This window comes from Bubalus bubalis, chromosome 8 (genome assembly GCF_019923935.1).
Source record: "Bubalus bubalis isolate 160015118507 breed Murrah chromosome 8, NDDB_SH_1, whole genome shotgun sequence".
NCBI classification, from domain to species: Eukaryota; Metazoa; Chordata; class Mammalia; order Artiodactyla; family Bovidae; genus Bubalus; species Bubalus bubalis.
In genome coordinates, this window is record NC_059164.1 from 22,395,280 (window position 1) to 22,416,601 (window position 21,322).

A 21,322-nucleotide genomic window follows, 5' to 3' on the forward strand; every position below is an offset into this window, starting at 1 on the left:
AGAATGGGTTGCCATGTCCTCCTCCAGGGGATCTTCCTGACCCAAGGATCAAATTTGCAATCTCCTGTATTGGCAGGGGGATTCTTTACCAGTGAGCCACTTGGGAAGCCACTACTAAGCCATAGATTCCATACCACTGGAATGGTATCAAACTCATCTCTTACCCTGAGCAATAAAAATATTTTCTGGTTAGTAGATATATACTAAATGACTGTTCATCAGAACAGAAAGCTTGTAACTTGCTGAATATGTAAATTAAACAAGTTCCTTATAATTCTAACTCTACTTTCCAACAAAGAGTGGGAATAATGATAGCCCCAATGTCATAGGTTTGTATGTAGACTAAATAAAATAATATAGAAAAACCATTTGGTAGCGTAACTAGAACATAGTGGAGCCTTTAAGATATTTGTGATGAGTTTTATTATAGTACATGGTTGCTTCAGTACATGTGAACCGTGAACTTCCTGATGCTCAAGCTGGTTTTAGAAAAGGCAGAGGAACCAGAGATCAAATTGCCAACATCTGCTGGATCATGGAAAAAGCAAGAGAGTTCCAGAAAAGCATCTATTTCTGCTTTATTGACTATGCCAAAGCCTTTGACTGTGCGGATCACAATAAACTGTGGAAAATTCTGAAAGAGATGGGAATACCAGACCACCTGACCTGCCTCTTGAGAAACCTATATGCAGGTCAGGAAGCAACAGTTAGAACTGGACATGGAACAACAGACTGGTTCCAAATAGGAAAAGGAGTACGTCAAGGCTGTATATTGTCACCCTGTTTATTTAACTTATATGCAGAGTACATCATGAGAAACGCTGGACTGGAAGAAACACAAGCTAGAATCAAGATTACTGGGAGAAATATCAATAACCTCCAATATGCAGATGACACCACCCTTATGGCAGAAAGTGAAGAGGAACTAAAAAGCCTCTTGATGAAAGTGAAAGAGAAGAGTGAAAAAGTTGGCTTAAAGCTCAACATTCAGAAAACGAAGATCATGGCATCCGGTCCCATCACTTCATGGGAAATAGATGGGGAAACAGTGGAAACAGTGTCAGACTTTATGTTTTTGGGCTCCAAAATCACTACAGATGGTGACTGCAGCCATGAAATTAAAAGATGCTTAGTCCTTGGAAGGAAAGTTATGACCAAACTAGATAGCATATTCAAAAGCAGAGACATTACTTTGCCAACAAAGGTTCGTCTAGTCAAGGCTACGGTTTTTCCAGTGGTCATGTATGGATGTGAGAGTTGGCCTGTGAAGAAGGCTGAGCGCCAAAGAATTGATGCTTTTGAACTGTCGTGTTGGAGAAGACTCTTGAGAGTCCCTTGGACTGCAAGGAGATCCAACCAGTCCATTCTGAAGGAGATCAGCCCTGGGATTCTTTGGAAGGAATGATGCTAAAGCTGAAACTCCAGTACTTTGGCCACCTCATGCGAAGAGTTTGACTCATTGGAAAAGACTCTGATGCCGGGGGGGACTGGGGGCAAGAGGAGAAGGGGCTGACAGAGGATGAGATGGCTGGATGGCATCACTGACTCGATGGACGTGAGTCTGAGTGAACTCCGGGAGTTGGTGATGGACAGGGAGGCCTGGCGTGTTGCGATCCATGGGGTCGCAAACAGTCGGACACGACTGAGCGACTGATCTGATCTGATCTGATCTGATGCTTAGAACAAAATACAACTATCAGATTTGTAACTACTAGGCTATGAGAATATAAGATGGGTACTAATAAATGTGATATTATGTTAAGTGTTCATGGTAATTCATGGTATTTCTTAATGAAATATTTTTTCTAATAAATAATGAAAATCAATAAAGAGAAACAATATAGTATTTATTAGACTTTGTATTCTTTTATGCATGCCATATGATTGTTTCAGCTAGTTTATATATATCTGAATACTGTTTAGATAATACAAAACAGGCTAAAACATCTAGTTTGAAATGTAAAAATGCCAATAAATATAAAGTGACTGAGTATGAATATAACTATAGTTATATTCATAAATTCACAGATTACATTAATTAAAGGACATGAATGTTTCTGTACTTCAGAAGTTATTATCAAAATTCCAAATGACCTTTGTAATTTGAATATGCCTTAAAAACTAAAGAAAAATGAATTAAATAAGGGGAAAATGTAATGACAGCAAGATGAAAATATGTAAAAAATACATGTAAAAAACTGAATATGTCTATGTGTAAGAATAATCCAAAAAAATTATGCTGTCACAGTGAATAATGAACTTTTCGGCAAACTAGAAGGGTGACATAAGTGGCATGTGCCCTGCCTATAGATAAACAGACAAGTAAAGATTTAAAGTTAAAAGGTGATAAATGTGGGACTGACCACTTGTATTATGAACAGGATTTATTATGTAAGGGTTTTTTTTCACACTATCTTTAAGTATTTTTGTTACATCATTAAGCACATGTAATAGAAGATGAAGACCACAGAAATTTAGACATAACTGACTTGTGAAACCTGAGAAAGTGAACTAAATATCTTAAGGTCCATGAACAGTCCAACTCACTTTTACAATACATTTAGATTTTGGCAGAGTCTGCTGATCAACTTCCATTTTCCTTTCTTTCTATGTGTAGCGCTTTCCAGGCTTCAAGTGGGCACCTATCCCCACAGTGGGAGACCACATTTTCCTGAGCTCTTGCCTTTCAGGATGGCTGTTTCAGAATCACATCATGAGCAGAAGTGACATGTGTGACTTTCAGAGGAGGGACTTGGTGACGATGCTGTAAGCAATGGACGTGGCTACGGAGAAGACTAATTTTTAAGGGTAATAGCCTCTTTCCTTTACGTCCAACAGAACCAGACACTTCCTCCTAGTAGCACACTGCACTCAATGTTGCAGTTAACTTTAGCGATAGTTTTTACCACATTTTATCGTGATTACATGTTTGGTTTGTCTTTACCACTGCCCTAGAGGCTTTTCAAGGGCAGGGAGGATATTTCATTATTAACCTCACTTATTTTCCAAGGACTTTTATATTACAGACCTGGAATAAACATTTCTCTCATGTTACATGACTGAGTGCCTAACACACACATTGAATGGAGAGGGTAACAGGGAATCATATACATTAGCATATGTAAAATAGGTGGCTGGTGGGAATTTGCACAGGGAGCTCAATCCCTCTGTGACAACCTAGAGGGGTAGGATGTGGTGGGAGTGGGAGGGAGGTAAAAGAGGGAAGGGACATATGTACACTTATGACTGATTCATGCTGATGTATGGAGGAAACCAACACAATACTAAAAACAATTATCCTTCAATTAAAGATAAATTAAAAAAATAATGGAAAAATATGAAACTGTGTTAAGGGTGATTGTGTTAAAATTGTGGAACTTTTTAAAATTTGGTAGTAATCGTTTTGCTTTTATCAATAGATTGTAACTGTAAATCCTTAATTCTCTACTGAATAAGAAATATGAGTATTCTTGGAATATCAAAACATTCAGCCATAAACTAAGAAGTGATTAATTTTTCGAGAGTCAATATTTGCCTAAGAGAATTATACATATTTGATGTACATACATGGAAAACTTCTAACATTTTAGTTATAGGGTAAATCTATTTGTTGATTAGTTAGACAGTTTCTTAGAAACTTATACTCAAGTTTCTCTCAGCACTTAGAAAAATTTTCAGAGATGAGCCATTGCACACCAAAGACAAAGAAGACAAAGAGAGAGAGCTGGAAAAAGTGAGACCCAAAGAATTCACATTTACTTAATCATTTGAAGATCCATATTTACCTAATTATTTGAGGATCTAGCTATGCTAGACCCTATCATCTTTTGGAGAATAAAATTATTTTAATGCTGATTGTAACTCCTTTAAAGTTTTCAGGCAGCTTAAGTAATTTTATACATGAGCTTAGGACTTGCACTGATATTCATATACCAATATTCAGAGCAGCACTATTCACAATAGCTAAAAGGTGAAAAGAACCCAGATGTCCATCAACAAATGAATGAATAAACAAACTGTAGTATATATACACAATGGAAGATTATTCAGCCTTAAAAAGGAAAGAAATTCTGACTATAATACACTACAAAAATGCTACAATATGGATTAACCTTGAAAACATTATGCTAAGCGAAAGAAGCCAGTCACAAAAGGACAGATATTGTATGGTTCCCCTTACATGCAGGAGTCAGATCAGAGAGACAGAAAGTAGAATGGTGGTTACCAGGGACTGGAGAGAGGGGAGAAAAAGGATTGTTGTTTAAAGGGTACAGAGCGTTACTTTGAGAAGAAAGAAATTTCTGGAGATAGATGGCGGTTAGGGCTTCCCTGGTGACTCAGACAGTAAAGAATCTGCCTACAATGTGGGAGACACAGATTCAATCACTGGGTCAGGAAGATCCCCTTAAGAAGGGAGGGCTACCTACTCCACTGTACTTGCCTGGAGAGTTCATGGACAGACGTGCCTGGTGGGCCGCAGTCCATGGGGCTGCAGAGAGCTGGACATGACTGAGTGAGTAACTGGAATGGTTGCACAGCAACGTAAATGTACCAAATGACACTAAACTGTACACGTAAAAGTAATTAAAGCAGTACAATCTTGCTATATGTATTTTACAACTTTAAAAATTAGTTAAAAACACAAAATATAAATCAAATTTTGAAAAAACATTCATCAAAAGAAAATAAACATCTGACTATGACTTTATTTATGACCTTATGGCAAAAAGTGAAGAAGAACTAAAGGGCCTCTTGATGAAAGTGAAAGAGGAGAGTAAAAAGTTGGCTTAAGGCTCAACATTCAGCAAACTAAGATCATGGCATCCGGTCCCATCATTTCAAGGCAAATAGATGGAGGAACAGTGGAAACAGTGGCTGACTTTATTTTTCTGGGCTCCAAGATCACTGCAGATGGTGACTGCAGCCATGAAATTAAAAGATGCTTACTCCTTGGAAGGAAAGTTATGAGCAACCTAGACAGTATATTAAAAAGTAGAGACATTGCTTTGTCAACAAAGGTCCGTCTAGTCAAGGCTATGGTTTTTCCAGTGGTCATGTATGGATGTGAGAGTTGGACTATAATGAAAGCTGAGCACCAAAGAATTGATGCTTTTGAACTGTGGTGTTAGAGAAGACTCTTGAGAGTCCCTTGGACTGCAAGGAGATCCAACCAGTCCATCCTAAAGGAGATCAGTCCTGGGTGTTCAGTGGAAGGACTGATGTTGAAGCTGAAATTCCAATACTTTGGCCACCTGATGTGAAGAGCTGACTCATTTGAAAGGACCCTGATACTGGGAAAGATTGAGGGCAGGAGGAGAAGGGGACAACAGAGGCTGAGATGGTTGGATGGCATCACCGACTCAATGGACATGGGTTTGGGTGGACTCCAGGAGTTGGTGCTGGACAGGGAGGCCTGGCGTGCTGCGGTTCATGGGGTCACAAAGAGTAGGACACGACTGAGCAACTGAACTGAACTGATGACTTTATTAAAAGTCATACAAGTGTGTCTACATTAATAGTCTTTATTCAGCATAAAAAAATTGTTGTGTTGTATATGATGAAGCTTACATTAAAAAAACTGGTCTGAAAACTGAAAATTTGGAATTATGAAACAACCATAACTAGATTTGAGAAGTAAAACTAGGAAAATTTAACAACTATAAAGCACATTGGAAATAGAAATCAGTAAGGTCTTCCTTTTTTTTTTTTTTAATATTTTCATGGCTTAATGCAATTGTCATTCTTTTCCAGGCATGACCAACTCCAACATTAGTTTCCTAAGTACATTGCTCTTTATTGTCAAATTGCTTTGAAGTGCCATAAAACTACATATTTTCAAATAAAGCTTTTCTGTTGTTTCAGATCACTTCAGAGATTCTGTAATATCATAATTATGACTACAACATAAATATTATGCCCTGAGTCCTTCAAGCTTCCACTTTGATATTCACAAGCCAGGATTTTGAAATTTTAAAATCTATTCTCAAACTTTTATCTCTGACATGAACTTCAAGTATTTTGAAATTTAATAACTGAGATTTGTGACCCCTTCTTCCCTAACCTTATCATGAAGTAGTTGCTGTTGTTCAATCGCTAAATCGTGCCTAACTCTTTGCAACCCCATGGACTGCAGCATGCCAGGCTACCCTGTCATTCACGATCTCCCAGAGTAGAAGATGCACTAAAATACAGTTTGGAAAAAGGAAGAGCCTGGAAGTTAAATCAAAATTCTTCAAGGAATTAAAAACACAGCAAAGATTGATCCTCTAAAAAATATACAAAAAGAAAAGCATAAGGTAGTTCAGGAGCCTAAAACCCAGTCAAGTGAGACAAGAGAGAGCCATCCTTAGGAAGCAGTAACTCAGTCAATATCATTCTAATGAACAGCAACAGCCAATCTAAAAGGGTGCTGCTGCTGCTGCTAAGTCGCTTCAGTCGTGTCCGACTCTGTGCGACCCCATAGACGGCAGCCCACCAGGCCCTGCCGTCCCTGGGATTCTCCAGGCAAGAACACTGGAGTGGGTTGCCATTTCCTCCTCCAATGCATGAAAGTGAAAAGTGAAAGTGAAGTTGCTCAGTCGTGTCCGACTCTTAGCGACCCCATGGACTCCAGCCTTCCAGGATCCTCCGTCCATGGGATTTTCCAGGCAAGAGTACTGGAGTGGGAAGATGAAAAAACAGCAAAGGACAGAGAAAATGTCAAAAGTCAGGCCAGGAAACAAATCATGGAGTGCCTTATAAACTAGTACGGATTTGAGAAATTAATGAGCTTGATAAAGGAAGGTGGGTTAACTCTCACCTTCCTTCGAGATTACTCTCAAAGAAGTTTCTGGAAAGACTCTCAGAATTTATTCATTATTTCATGATAACAAGAGGATCATTAAAGTAGTTGTTCCTTCTTGAGAAGTTCTGAGATGCAAGTCATTATCCCAATAGAGTTTGGGATAAAGTGCCAGGATTTTCCCCAAAGTAACAATTTGCTCTTAAAATTTAAGTTGTCCTTTAAGTTTCAATAGCCTGTTTTCCCAACCAGGTCATCTCAGTTCTGTCTGTAGACATGAAATAGTGTCCATGTTATTTATATAACCTGTCTAAAGAAGATTATATGTAAAATCTAGCATTCCCTTTGTCACCCTCACCAACCCTTAGCAAATTATAGGCACCTAATAAATACAGTGAAGATTTGAGTACCTGGGACAGGTTTCAAACTCAGCAACCATGGTTAGCAGTAACTGGTATTAATGAAACACAATCAGCATTAAAACTACTGAAATGTTGTTACCAGATATACAAGATCCAGAAAATGAAGAAGCAACTGGGAATTCCAATAGAAGATCTAAGTCAAGAACCAAAAGAAAGTAAGTGCCATAGGAATAAGGGAAGGGCATGAAGATAGTGTGGAGACATCATTTACTCCTGACTAGGCTTATGTCTGAAGGGCATGAGCTTTGGTTCTCCTACTACGAAGTGTTTTGTGGACAGTAACCATGTCTACTACACGTCTACTACTACTACAAAATAAAGACAGCAATAGTTACAGAGCAGCCTTTCTTTACGGATTAAAGAAGATATCATATGATAAACTCAATTTAATGATGTGAATCCTAAAGGAAATCAACCATAAACATTCATTGGAAGGACTAATGCTGAAGCTGAAGTTACAACACTTTGGCCACCTGATGTGAAGAGCCAACTGACTCACTGAAAAAGACCCTGATGCTGGAAAAGATTGAGGGCAGGAGGAGAAAGGGGTGACAGAGAATGAGGTGGTTGGATGGCATTACCAAATCACTGGACTGGAGTTTGAGCAAACTCCAGGAGATAGTGAAGGACAGGGAGGCCTGGCATGCTGCGTGCAGTCCACGGAGCTGCAGAGTCGGACATGACTGAGGGACTGAACAATGGCAAAAACAAATGATGTGAAAGTGTTATTCCTAAATAAATAGTAGCTTCTATTAAGTGGTATTTTGTGATATTTTTCCCATTAAACTCTAAGCTGCTTTGAAACAAGACCTTAGTATTCTTCATCACTGAATCCCTTCTGTGAAGGTTACAGAACATATCTCAGTATTCCTCTGGAAAGATATCAATGTCCCCTCCCTTTGAATCTGACTAAGCCTGTGACTACTTCAATCAATAAAAAGTACAGTGAACATGAAACTCTGTGACTTCCAAAACTAAGTGATATAGCTTTTCCCTGTCTTCTCAGGATACGAACTTAGGAGACCTGAGCTGCTGGTATCCTAGACCACCAGACTCTGAAAATGCCCGGGCCACAGGGAGAAGTCATTTGTAGGTCATTGATAGTTAATTTTATGTGATAATTTGGTCACAGGGTGCTCCAATTAAACATCATGTCTGGGTGTGTTTGTGATAGTGTTTCTGGATGAGACTAGCGTGTGAATTGGTGGACTCAGTAAAGTAAGGTATTCTCCCCATTGTGGGTGGGCACTCATACTGTGAAGGACCTGAATAGAATAAAAGGCAAAGGAAAGAGGAATTTGCCCTTTTTCCCCTGCCTCACTGACTGAACTGGGACATCTTATCTCATCTTCTCTGGCCTTCAAACTGAGATTATCACCATCTGCTCCTCTGAGCCTTTGGCTCAGACTGAATTACGCCACTGTTTTCCTGGGTCTCCAGACTGCAGAAGGTAAATTCTGGGACTTTTCAGTCACTACAGTCACATGGCTGATACCATATACTGGTTCTGTTTCTATGGAGAACACTGACTAGTAAATGCTTCAGATAAGGTCTCAGCCAACAACCGGCATCACCCACCATCGTTTAGTCGCTAGGTTGCATCCGACTCTTTGTGACCCTATGGACTACAGCCTACCAGGCTCCTCTGTCCATGGGATCTCCCAGGCAAGAATACTGGAGTGGGTTGCCATTTCCTCTGCCAGGGGATCTTTCCAAGTGAGGGACCAAACCTGTGTGTCCTGCATTGGCAAGTGGATTCTTTACGGCTTAGCCACCAGGGAAGCCACAATCCCATCAAATCACTTCCAACCAGTGAGTCTTCCCAGCTGAAGACCAAGACATGGTGTAACAAAGAAAAGCCATTCTTGCTTTATCCTGTTTGTACTGCTGACCCATGGAAGCTATGTATATAACAAAATGGTTGTTTTACATTGCCAAGCCCTCAAGTAGTTTATTATTTAGCAATAGTAAAGGAAAGAGATTTTGATATGTGGAAGTGAAAGGCAGTAAATCAGAAAACATGTGACAACTGCCTTGGAACTGAAGGTTGAAAAGAACCTGGAAGAGACAGGATGAAACTGACAAGCCTTAGGATACTGCTAGGGAGGGCTTCAACAACAGAGGATCAATGTTATTGGAAAAGGGAAGAAACTGAACTCCTCTGGTGGCAAAGAGTTTGTTATGGAGCAATAACAAAGAAAATACCTTGGCGATTCTTAGCGTATTTTGGCCCCTTGTAAGTGTTTGCCAAACAAAATCTTAAAAAATACAATAAAGTTACACCATGTTTGCTATTTTCCTTGATAGAAGCTGAGGTGGAGAGGGAGATAACTTCTAGGAAGTTAAAATTAAAAATTCATAATAAGTCAAGATTTTTTGTACTTCTACTTTCTTAGTCTCCTCAGAAATTTACCCATTAAGGAAATATTTTTCCATGTCCTGGCTATCATAAACAGTGCTGTGATGAACATTGGGGAACACATGTCTCTTTCAATTCTAGATTCAAACCTAGATGTCCATCAGCAGATGAATGGATAAGAAAGCTGTGGTACATATACACAATGGCCATTAAAAAGAATACATTTGAATCAGTTCTAATGAGGTGGATGAAACTGGAGCCTATTATACAGAGTGAAGTAAGCCAGAAAGAAAAACACCAATACAGTATACTAACACATATATATGGAATTTAGAAAGAGGGTAACGACAACCCTGTATGTGAAACAGCAAAAGAGACACAGATGTATAGAACAATCTTATGGACTCTGTGGGGGGGGGGGGATGATTTGGGAGAATGGCATTAAAACATGTATAATATCATATAAGAAATGAATCGTCAGTCCAGGTTCGATGCAGGATACAGGAAGCTTGGGGCTGGTGCACTGGGATGACCCAGAGGGATGGTATGGGGAGGGAGGTAGAAGGGGGTTCAGGATGGGAAACATGTGTACACATGTGGCGGATGCATGTTGATGTATGACAAAACCAATACAACATTGTAAAGTAAAAAAAAATAATAATAATTTAAAAACATTTTTTTAAAAAGGAAATAGTTTTCTTCATATTTTAGGGCTAGTACATAGAATAATGAGGGTGACTTAGATTCCCCACTTTGTGAAAATACTGGTCATATAGAAATACAAAGCAGAAAACACAAACTTCAAGATGCTGCATATTTGAGAATATCACCGTTTTCTCCAAAGAAAAATGTACGTGAGAAAACCTTTTTTTTTTTTAAAAAAAGTACCTGTCATTCAAGGTTAATCTTTTAGAATTAATTATATTTAGTCAGAAAATAATGCCGAACATATCCATATAAGAACATGTATTCCAAAAGGAAAAGCATTAGTAATTAATGCTTAGGTGGAGCAAGAAGGAATGGAGAGCATCTAATTAGTTCCAATTAGCCATGCAGGAGGATTACTCTCCAGGTAAAATTACCTTATAATGAGGTGATTAACCTCTTTGGAAAGAGTTCAAGATAGACTTACTTTACACTTAATATGTCCCATAAAGAACTGGTATAACAAGGGTCCTCAAGGATCCACGCCAGGGATAATTTTTAACAGGAATCAATAGATTTTATTTTGGAAAGCCCCAAAATATTTCTATTGTTATTACTGATGGAATAAATCCTAAAGCATCTGGATACTATAAATGAGGCATTTAAACTTCATATCAAATTAAGTAACTTATCTGGGACTAAATTTATCTATACTAAAGAATGTAGGAATTGAACTCTTAACGAATTACAAATGCTAGCCTCTAGATTACCGATGAACAATTAAAGGAAAAAAATTTCTGTTCTTCACACTGGTCAGTGTTACAAGCTCTTTTGCCAAAATCTTTTGTCCACTGTCTAATTAGTGCAGTGGATCCCCTCAGCCCCTAGAGCACATTTGGTTCTTGTTACAGTTAGACTAATGCTAAACTGGGAAAGGGGCCTGAACACAAAGGAAAGGGAAGTTTCAGTGTTTCCAACACTAAAACACTTGGTAAATTGAGGGTAGGGTTCTTAGAGCTCTATCCTCAATTCAGAGCTTAAAAAACAGCAGCTTTAACTTATGGCTAGGCTTATCTTTGGTTTTTCTCTTAAAATCGATCATTTATCATGGACTTCTTGAAATTATATATATATATATGTACATATTTATATATATTACATATATATATGCTGTCAGCTTAAACAAGAAATAATTTAGTGTTTCAATTTGATAATTATTTTCTGAAAGATTCCATGTACACATAGAATCTATAATAATTAGCAGAAATTCTTTTTAAATTGCCTTCAGTTTAAATTCTTCCCTGTAAGAAAATAATTTATATCTTTGATTATTTATGTCTTGGATTATTCAGTTGTGACTTTTTAGACATTATCTCTGAATTAACCACTGTTACTTCACAAATCTGGTTTCTTAATTTGGTATCCTATGAATTGTGTTTGTGTGTGAGTCAAAAGTTTTGCATAAAACACTTGCAAATTCATGTAAAGCAAAAACACAAATCCTGAGAATAGAGAGGCAAAATCAAGGAGGAAAAATTTGGAATATTTGCATGGAGATGATATTAATAAAATATCTAAAAACTATTTCTTCTTCAGCTAAATCAGATAATATATAAGCAACCCTTACAATACTCTTTAGAGCTCAATGTTCACCTTAGCTTGGGAGCCCCATAAAATATCCCTCTGTACTCTTACAATGTAGACTTTTCTCCCAGTTTACATTCTTCTGCAGGACCTAGAACCATTTATGGTTTTTGTATAACCCCAAATTCATTTTCCTCATTTGTCTTAGAGAGTTTAAAAATTTAACATCTGGTGCACTGCCCATCACATGAAAAGAACTACTTTTTTTTTTCCTTTGATTTTATTTTATTTTTAAACTTTACAAAATTGTATTAGTTTTGCCAAATATCAAAATGAATCTACTTATTAAATATCAACCAAATCAATAGCAGATACTGATATTTTATCCAACTTCAAGACCATCACTATTCCTTTTGTTACTCCCCTGCAGTGTCAAAAATAAACAAAACAAACAAACAAAAAAAAAGAGAGCAGGAATAAGAAAGCCGGAGAGAATGAAGAAAAGACAGAATGAGAGGCAAAGATGGAAGAAAAGTTACTGAATCTTTTCCTGATTTATGCTCCAGTTCTCACTCACTCTATTCCAAAGAGTTATCTTACAAATATGGTTTTGAACAACTCTGATATAAAAGTTAGCATTTCAGTTTAATGGTACCAGGAAATAATGCACAAAGATTCAGGGGAACCGAATCTCTTGTGTCAGAGTGCACATGGCATTAACTTGCTTAACCATTTACATTTCCATCTGCTCAGATCAGACACATATTTAATGAGTTTCAACATACGGATGAAACTATATGGATAGGATAGCATAGTAACTAAATTATTTTAACTTCTATATTACAAATATAGCAATAAGACATACAATTATGAAAAACTTAATATATGTATGATATGAAAAGCTGAAACTCTCAGAAAATATATATAGCATAAGTGTACACAAATAAATAAATCTATGCAACACAAATGTACATTTGCATCCCCATGGACTATATAGCCTGCCAGGGTCCTCTGTCCATGGAATTCTCCAGGCAAAAATATTGGAGTGGGTAGCCATTTCCTTTTCCAGGGAATCTTCCTGACCCAGGGATAGAATCTGGGTATTCTGCATTGCAGGCAGATACTTTACCAACTGAGCCACCAGGGAAGGTGTGTATATATGTACACAAAAGTATAAATCTATAGTTTATATACCCATCCATTTAACTATGCAATATGTCTTATATGAGGATAATAGTTTAGCCATCTGGAAAAGCTGACCTAATAAAGCTTATACAAAAAATGAAAGAAATGTTATTTAAATGATATAATTGAGTAGTCATTCTAAGTGCCAATGAAAAATGAGTAAGTTTTGTTTTTAAACATAGATCAAAGTTGGCTAGGTACACAGAAAATAAAGACGTAAAAATGCTTTAGGTCATGAGAATCTCATGGTATATAATTCTGTCCAAAACGTCCCTGTTCAATGTGAAAAATTCTAATGAATACAGCTTTATTCAAAATACTAAATGACAAATATTCAAAATTTTAATATCAATAGTGTCATTTCCCTAGTTGGTTTTTAAAAGATGGTATCATTTACAAATGTGGAAGTTTACAATGAAACATAATCTGTATTTTTAAATAGAAAAAATGTTTCACTATGCAATAATGAAGTTGTCTTGACTGGTGGATGCAAAAGTGGGGTCAAAGGCCTAAAATACAATGCCACACAGAATTTGAACATTGCTTGTGAAGCTTTGAACATTTATTTTATTGAATTCTAAGAATATATCGGGCTTCCCAGGTGGTACTAGTGTTTAATGAACATAGCTGCCAATGCAGGAGACAAAAGAGACATGGGTTCAATCCCTGGGTCAGGATGATCCCCTGGAGAAGGAAATAGCAACCCATTCCAGCATTCTTGCCTGGAAAATTCCATGCAGAGGACTCTAGTGGGTTACAGTCAATGAAGTAGCAAAGAATTGGACATGACTAATCAACTGAGCACACACACACAAGAATATATTATGACTGGTTTTGACTGATAAAAAATATTTGTGTAGTAAAATATCTCTTCAGGTTGTTATAATTTGGGCAAGATTTAATTTTATTGTCTTTTACTTAATATCACATGATATACAACTGCAAAACAATTATTGTATATACATGTATACACAGAAGGTAAGACAGAGAGATCTTTTCTATTCACTCTTAAACACCATCACAGGGTACCTGCTGGCTCAGTCACTTCAGTCATATCTGACTCTTTGCAACACTATGGACTCGAGCTTGCCAGGCTCCTCTGTCCACGGGGATTCTCCAGGCAAGAACACTGGAGTGGGTTGCCAATGCCCTCCTCCAGGGGATCTTCCCCACCCAGGTATCAAACCCATGTCTCTTATGTCTCCTGCACTGGCAGGTGGGTTCTTTACCAGTAGCACCACCTGGGAAGCCCAAGGTAATATTAATAACTGAGAATTACATATTGTTAACCTATAAAGTTGATAATACAGGTGTTAAAACAAATCTATAAGTAAGCATGTGCTATTAATTAGCAAAGCATTCACAGTGCTCAGGGATTTATATAGTAAAATTTTGTTAACACTGCTGGCTGAGGTCTTGGGATATTAAATACATGAATACAGAAAAATCTTTTAGTACCTAAAAGAAAAGTTATTTAGAATCAAGACTCATTGTAGGCATATTTCAACTTTCTTTCCATTACCTTTCTTGGCAATAAGTAATTAAGATATTTCAAAAACAAATATACCACTTAATAATGTATAATTTAATGAATAAATTTAGTAAATATCTATCCAGTGCTCATTATATTCCATGCACTACATAGATACTAAAGTCCCAGAGAGAAAGAGTCTCATTCCATGATCTCTCAAAGCCTATTGTCAGGGAAAGAAGTCAAGAATCACTGCACAGCATGAGTGTGTTCTTAAAGGCAGAGGCAAATCTTCTAAATTCATGTTGACTATTAATGTGAGCAAGCTGCAGAGCACAGATTCTTTTCAAAATCAGGTTGTATTAATACAGTGGTGGTGGCTTAGTCTCTAAGTCGTGTCTGACTTTCGCGACCACGTGGACTGTAGGCCACCAGGCTCCTTTGTCCAAGGGATTCTCCAGGCAAAGAAACTGGAGTGGGTTGCCAATTCCTTCTCCAGAGGATCTTCCTGACCCAGGAATCGAACCCGGGTCTCCTGCATTGCAGGCAGATTCTTTACCAACTGAGCTGTGAGGGAAGCCCCTTATTAATATGGTAGTATCAAATTATCAGTCTGCAACATTAATTTTTCAGTTTTGTTTCTTCTCACACATTTAGAAGGCAAGGCTCTCTGTCATATCTTATATCACTACCTGGATTCTTAATTAAATGGCATTATTAAAATTTGCATACCAATGTAAGTTTTCTACTTACAGATTTCTTCATAAAACAGCAGAAAGTAGGACAGAAATAAGGCTCATACCTCTTGAACAGGGAACTAAGAAAATGATCTTTGTTTCATTCAGGGAGTTAGAGGTGAGATACTTTTAAGTGATCAACGTGACATAATGAAACAGCATCTTTGTGGAGCACTGCTAGCCCTCGGTGTTTGATAGCAGGTGCGTTACGTGTTGTATACTAAGAATTGGAATTTGTACTCTCAAAACAAGTTATGACTACATTGTTAAGAAATTTCTGTAAATCACTAAGGCTTTTTCTATAGTTAGCTGCATTTTGCATATTACTTATAAGTCCTTGTCAATGTTACACAGATTTACACATAGAATTCAACCATTTTCTCCAAACTATTATAACCCTTCATAATTATGTTAATAGATATTTTAGTGTGTTTATGTACAGTTGATTTTTTTAGGAAAAGCAAAAACTTAAAATGCTTCGTCTAAATAAAATTGGGAAAGGTATAATGAATTTGAATTATGAGCATAAGACATAGAAGCACAGACACTTCAAGAATTATTTTTTCCAGCCTAAAAGGACAGAAATATTTATTTAAATTCAGCTTGATTAAAGACTATCTTAAAGTTTAGAAAGTTGAAAAGCACATTCCTTTTAACAGTTAACATAGATTTATGTAGAAATTTTGGAAAAAAATATGATATAAACCTCTCAACTAGCACTTGCTTAAGCACCACCAGGAAAATCATTATCTTTCCCAGTTCTTTCAATTTCTGTCATAAGAAGCATAGAGAACAGAACTATATATTTTGGTAATTGATTTCCTTAAGATAATGTTAGAAACATCATGTTCTTTAAAATATAAATGAATTTCAAGGTGAGCATGCTAGAGGATAATATTAATGGCGTATGATTTATTGTGACAAGAGATCTGATCTGAAACACCATTATTAGGAGTACTTAAAAAAATTCATTTGCAAATTCCTGAAAATATGAAAGTGCTATAGCTGAACCTGTATCGATGTTGAAATCTAGAAAGTTGTCCTTGTGAGTATGAAAGTGCTTGTGCACACTACCTGGCCTTCCTCCTCATATAAATTTATTAGAAAATTTTCATATTCTGAATATGCTGCATTGTAGTGTGGGGAATTACCTAAATGCTCATAACACTGAGTGAAGACAATCTACAAAAGTTCAGAGTCAATATATATGGATAGTTAACTTGGTAATGTATATAATTTTAGGGCTGACTGTTACCTTAAAAAAATAGCGATAATTCACTGAGCAACTACTGATATAGCTGGCATTCTTTGAACTCATACTAGAAACATGTGAGCTGTGTCAATATAGAAGGGATTTTCTATGTTATTACCGTTCCAAATGAAATACTCCCTTTATATAAGCGAGAGTTACTTTTGAGTTAAATTTACACTTACGTTTCAGTAAGATGCAGTTTTACATCTTCTAAACTTGGGATACATAAACACATTGTAGTCAATGATATCTAACCACATGTTAGGTAGTGAGCAATGTCATTGATTAGTACTGCAGTTAATAATAAAAAACTTAAATAGACATATATGAATAATAGAAGTCTTCATTATTAAAATAATTAAAATTATTCTGGAGAACAGAATTGATTAGCTTCGAAGGAGCATTATAAATACTGGCATTCTAATAAAGGCCATCAAATGAGCATCTCATAAATGTATCGATACACTGCTCTGTACTCTTCTCCTTTCTCCCTCCCCATCGCACATGTCTCTCTTTCTGTTTCTCTGGTTTCCTCCACTCTTTCCCTCATCCTATCTCTGTTGAATAAGTGTGGAACAAAAATTTCCCCCCTTATGCATATTTTAATGCATTGATGGGCTTTTAAATTGTAAAACTCCTAAAGGGGTGCACTGCATGCAGCATTTCTCAAATAGCATCTTTTTGGCTTGAAACCTATTTTAATATATGAATATCAACACATGAAAGACTCATAGAATGGCACTGGGGTAAGCATAAGATAGTTAATTCTATAATATGGCTTTATGTGCTTTAACAAATGTGTTCATTTCCAGTACATTCAAGGTGGATCATCAAGTGCTAAAATACTTACAAAGTAAATGTAATGTTATTGTTACATCATTTTTACATAAATTTCATGAAATAAAATTAAATCTTGTAAAATGAAAATGTATATTCTAGATATAAAGAAAAATGGTGTAAAGTTTTAAAGAAGTTACTTTTGACTTAATTTTGTAATATAGATGGCATAAAATTAAAATACTGCAATAAAAATTCAGTATCCATCCCATCCACTTCTTTCCCTTTTTCAGAAGAAACCAAAGTTAAAAGATTTTTGCAAATCTTTCTAAAGATATATATGCACATATACATATTTATGACATACTTTTTTCCATTTTCCTTAAGACAAAATCATAGATGCTTGAACTATGAAAGAAAAAGTAAACCATAGCATCATGATTTATCATCTGTAGGGTAGGAAGATCTCAAGGTGATACCTGGGGTACATTTTAGAAATACATTTTCACATGTCTTGCTAAAACATTTAATATAGATCAATATAATGAAAAATTAGGTAGGGTGTTACATGAAACTATTTAATATGATAATTCTTATATAAAGTAGTACACTAAAGTCTATTGTTAAAACATCTAAAATAGATTTAAAATACATTCATTTATTATGGAATCACATGGAAGAAAATTATGTCAATCTCCTGGTGTATAACAAAACTGAAACAGAAGAATTTTCAGTAGTTTTAAGTGTTCTATAACACTCATGTTATAATGTCAACCTAGACAAATCGAGAGATCCCAGGGCCTTTGACTTTGAACATTAATATATAAATCACTTAAATATGTATATATAAATGTTGACTATTATTTTGTAACTGTGAAATGAACAGAGTAGAAATGGATATAATTAAACAAAATACACTTTTGCCCAAAATTTCCTGGGTAGTGGGGTGGAGATGGCCATATTTCCTTCTAGAAATGGGGAAGATAACAAAGCCCATCTTTCTCAATTTCGCTGAATATCAGCAAAAGTCAGTATCTACATTTCTGAGGAAATAATGTCTGTGTATTGTTATAGCAGCAAAACGAATTTTGGCTTTCAAGGGCTTTTGCTCTGAAGAGAAAGTCTTTAACAGTAGTTTTTGTCAGCACTTAAATTTCTCTGGTTTATTTTCCATTTAGCTGAAGCCAATACAGGACTGATAGAACAAAAATTAGACGTCTTATATGATACCTATGGAATGTACAGTTACTCAGCATGACCAAATCAGAGCCGCGTGTTTCTCTTTCAGATTTAGGATGATCACCCCTCACATACTGGGCCACGTAAAGGCTTCCAGTGTATCCTAATAACTACTTTCACCTTATACTTGATATCTGTCTTCTCAATATGAAAATGGAGCAAAGATGACCACATTGCATTCCCCATTATAACCTCCCTAAAGTTTAGCAAGGAAAATTAAATATGTTTACATTTATGTCTTAATACTTATACACATGGCAAGCCCTATTCAGTCATTCATATGTTAAATGCTTTATATCATACAATGACCCTTTTTATGAGACAGTCCATCAACAGCAACCATAATTACAATGAATCATTTTTTCATCTTACCTACTATTGAATTTTTCTGGGTGTTTCTCTCTCATGATATGGAATCTGTGTGCAATGGAAGCATCCTAAGGAGAAAAAGAGAAACAAAAGACAGGACAGTTTATGATCCTAATATCTTGTGGAAACAATTAAAAGAGAAAAAATTAAAGAATAATAGTTTAAATTAACCTTTCCTAAAAAATACCATTGTCAAGAAGATATTGTGTAATTAGGCAGAAACGAGTAATACACATAAATTCTGTACAAGTATGAATTAGTCACCGTTGGTTACTTTTCATATTTACTTCAAGGAATTAATCTCTATATAATGCATACACCTCCTCTACATGCTTTTGGTCTATGCTTAAAGAATGTTTAAAATATTTCATATGTACATAAATGCCAAAAAATATTTAAAATTCTTGTTATACAAAAGCTAGAAAGATGGTGTAAGTGGAGAAACGATCGAGTGCAAAAGCTCTTAGTCTCCTCGTCTTTTGAGATTAATTATGGTAAAAAATATAATGTGAATGTTTCTATCTAGTACAGGTAAGTTTGATACATGACTTCAAACTTTGTTAAGAGTGTATTGGATGTGTTAACTGCTCATTCCACAAGTTACTTTCGGACTTATCTTGATTACCAGAGAAAAATAACAAAGGGGAAATTTACTTTTGGAAAATTGGTGACAAGTGTATCTAAACTCTGAGATCCCAAATATACCAGTTCCACACCCTAATGGATGTTTCTTCCATTTAGGAAATGCATTCAGAATTTCTATGACACAGAATCACACAATATGTGAGACTGGTGGAATATTGTGATTCATGCTTCTCAACTTGCTGTTCTTTCTGACTTTTAATAGTTGTCTCTATTATTCTAAGCAAGGAGATATTTTCCCTTTCTTCATCGACACATGATTAATCACTCCAATGAGAAACTAATATATTTACCAGTCATCTCAGAAGAAATGGGACAATTTTAGCGAATAACTGTTAATTTTGTTTCCTAGTAGGGATCAAAGAAAAAGAAAAACCAAACACAAAGGAAATAAAGAAGCTGTGTATTTGAAAGAATCCTGAAAACACTAATCAAGGATTAAAAGTCTAATGAATGAAATGAAAAGGCTAATGTGCTTACTCATGCATAACAAAGCATTAGCCACAAGAGAGGGACCAATGCCCTCTGCAGATGGCAGACAGAGTGCTGCTTTCCCCCAAGATAGCGATGTGATAGAACTCTAAATGTTTTTGTGTATTTTATCCTCTAAAAACTGTTGAGTAATTGAATTAATCCACAAGGGTAAAGGACACAAAGGTATAGACAGACGTGTACTGAAACTACACTTGTAAAATAAAAGTTATTGAAAAATTCTATGTTTTGATATTCTGATATAATTTTGTTATACATACATGGTCAATTTCCTGGTTTGCTAAGTATGAATATCAAGGTGTTCACTCTTATTAGTCCAGTAGCTTTGAAAAAAATTTTTCACTAATAACTCATAAAAATACATTTTAAATAAAGCAAAGTTCTGTTGCTATGGTATGAAATTATAGGAAAAATCTGAGTTGGGCTATTATTGGTGTATTATACAGCATTATCATTAATTAATTTTTAAAAATCATTTATTTTGATTTTATCCCTAATCTGGTTCAAAATCGATTTGGAATACCTTACTATGTAGTTAAATGCCTTCATCCAATAGACTATTTAAACAAAACCAAAGAAACATGAATCGAGTACTAAAAATGAATGGTCAATATTAGTTATCCACAGGGATATGATCAGTGAATTTACCTCTGCTTGAATTATTTGTTTCTAAGTTATAGAAGTGAAACTTTTAAAAGTAGATTGCTTCATAAGCATATATTTTTGCAATAATAGATCTCTTCCTTTCCAAAACAACATAAATAGGACAGATGGAGGAGGGAGGGAGAAGAAGAGAAGAGAAAGGAGAGGATCAGATCAAAAGACCATTTATGTAGACTGGACTATAACTGACTAAATTCCTAGAAATACAGAACAACACACAGCCAAAGACAAACTTAGACTTAGCTCCTCTATTTCCAAGACACTCAGGCAATGAATCATGTAGGAAAGAGACGGGGGAAATAAAAGCTAGTGAAGAACACTGGCATGCCTTTTCCTTGTGTTGAATGGGTCCTACCACAAAGAGAGAGCTGGCATTGCTGAGTAAAGGATGGATAAGGAACAATGACAGCAGGTGTTCATTTGGATGAAAATTCAGACTAAATTCCCATGGGACCCTGTCCCTTTGGCATAACCCCAAGAGGCTTCAAAGAGAACTGCCAAACCCTGCAAACTTACCCAGAAGCCATATTTCAGGGACACTAAAGGTTCTCTAAGAACCAAATAATAAAACACAGGCTTCCCAAGTGGTGCAGTGGTAAAGAACCTGCCTGCCAATGCAGGAGATGTTAAGAAACATGGGTCTCATCCCTGGGTCAGGAAGATTCCCTGGAGGAGGAAATAGCAACTCACTCCAGTATTCTTGT

At 36.1% G+C, this 21,322-nt stretch overlaps 1 protein-coding gene across 7 annotated transcripts in view; it reads right to left on the reverse strand.

Moving 5' to 3' along the window:
• DGKB (diacylglycerol kinase beta) overlaps nt 1-21,322 on the reverse strand; it is an 885,919-nt gene that overhangs the window by 370,582 nt on the left and 494,015 nt on the right. For all 7 annotated transcript variants that reach the window (XM_044946500.2, XM_025290923.3, XM_025290920.3 and 4 more), the window contains one exon: nt 18,825-18,889. In XM_044946500.2, coding sequence (XP_044802435.1) covers nt 18,825-18,889 — 65 coding nt within the window. The remainder of the gene's footprint in view (nt 1-18,824; nt 18,890-21,322) is intronic.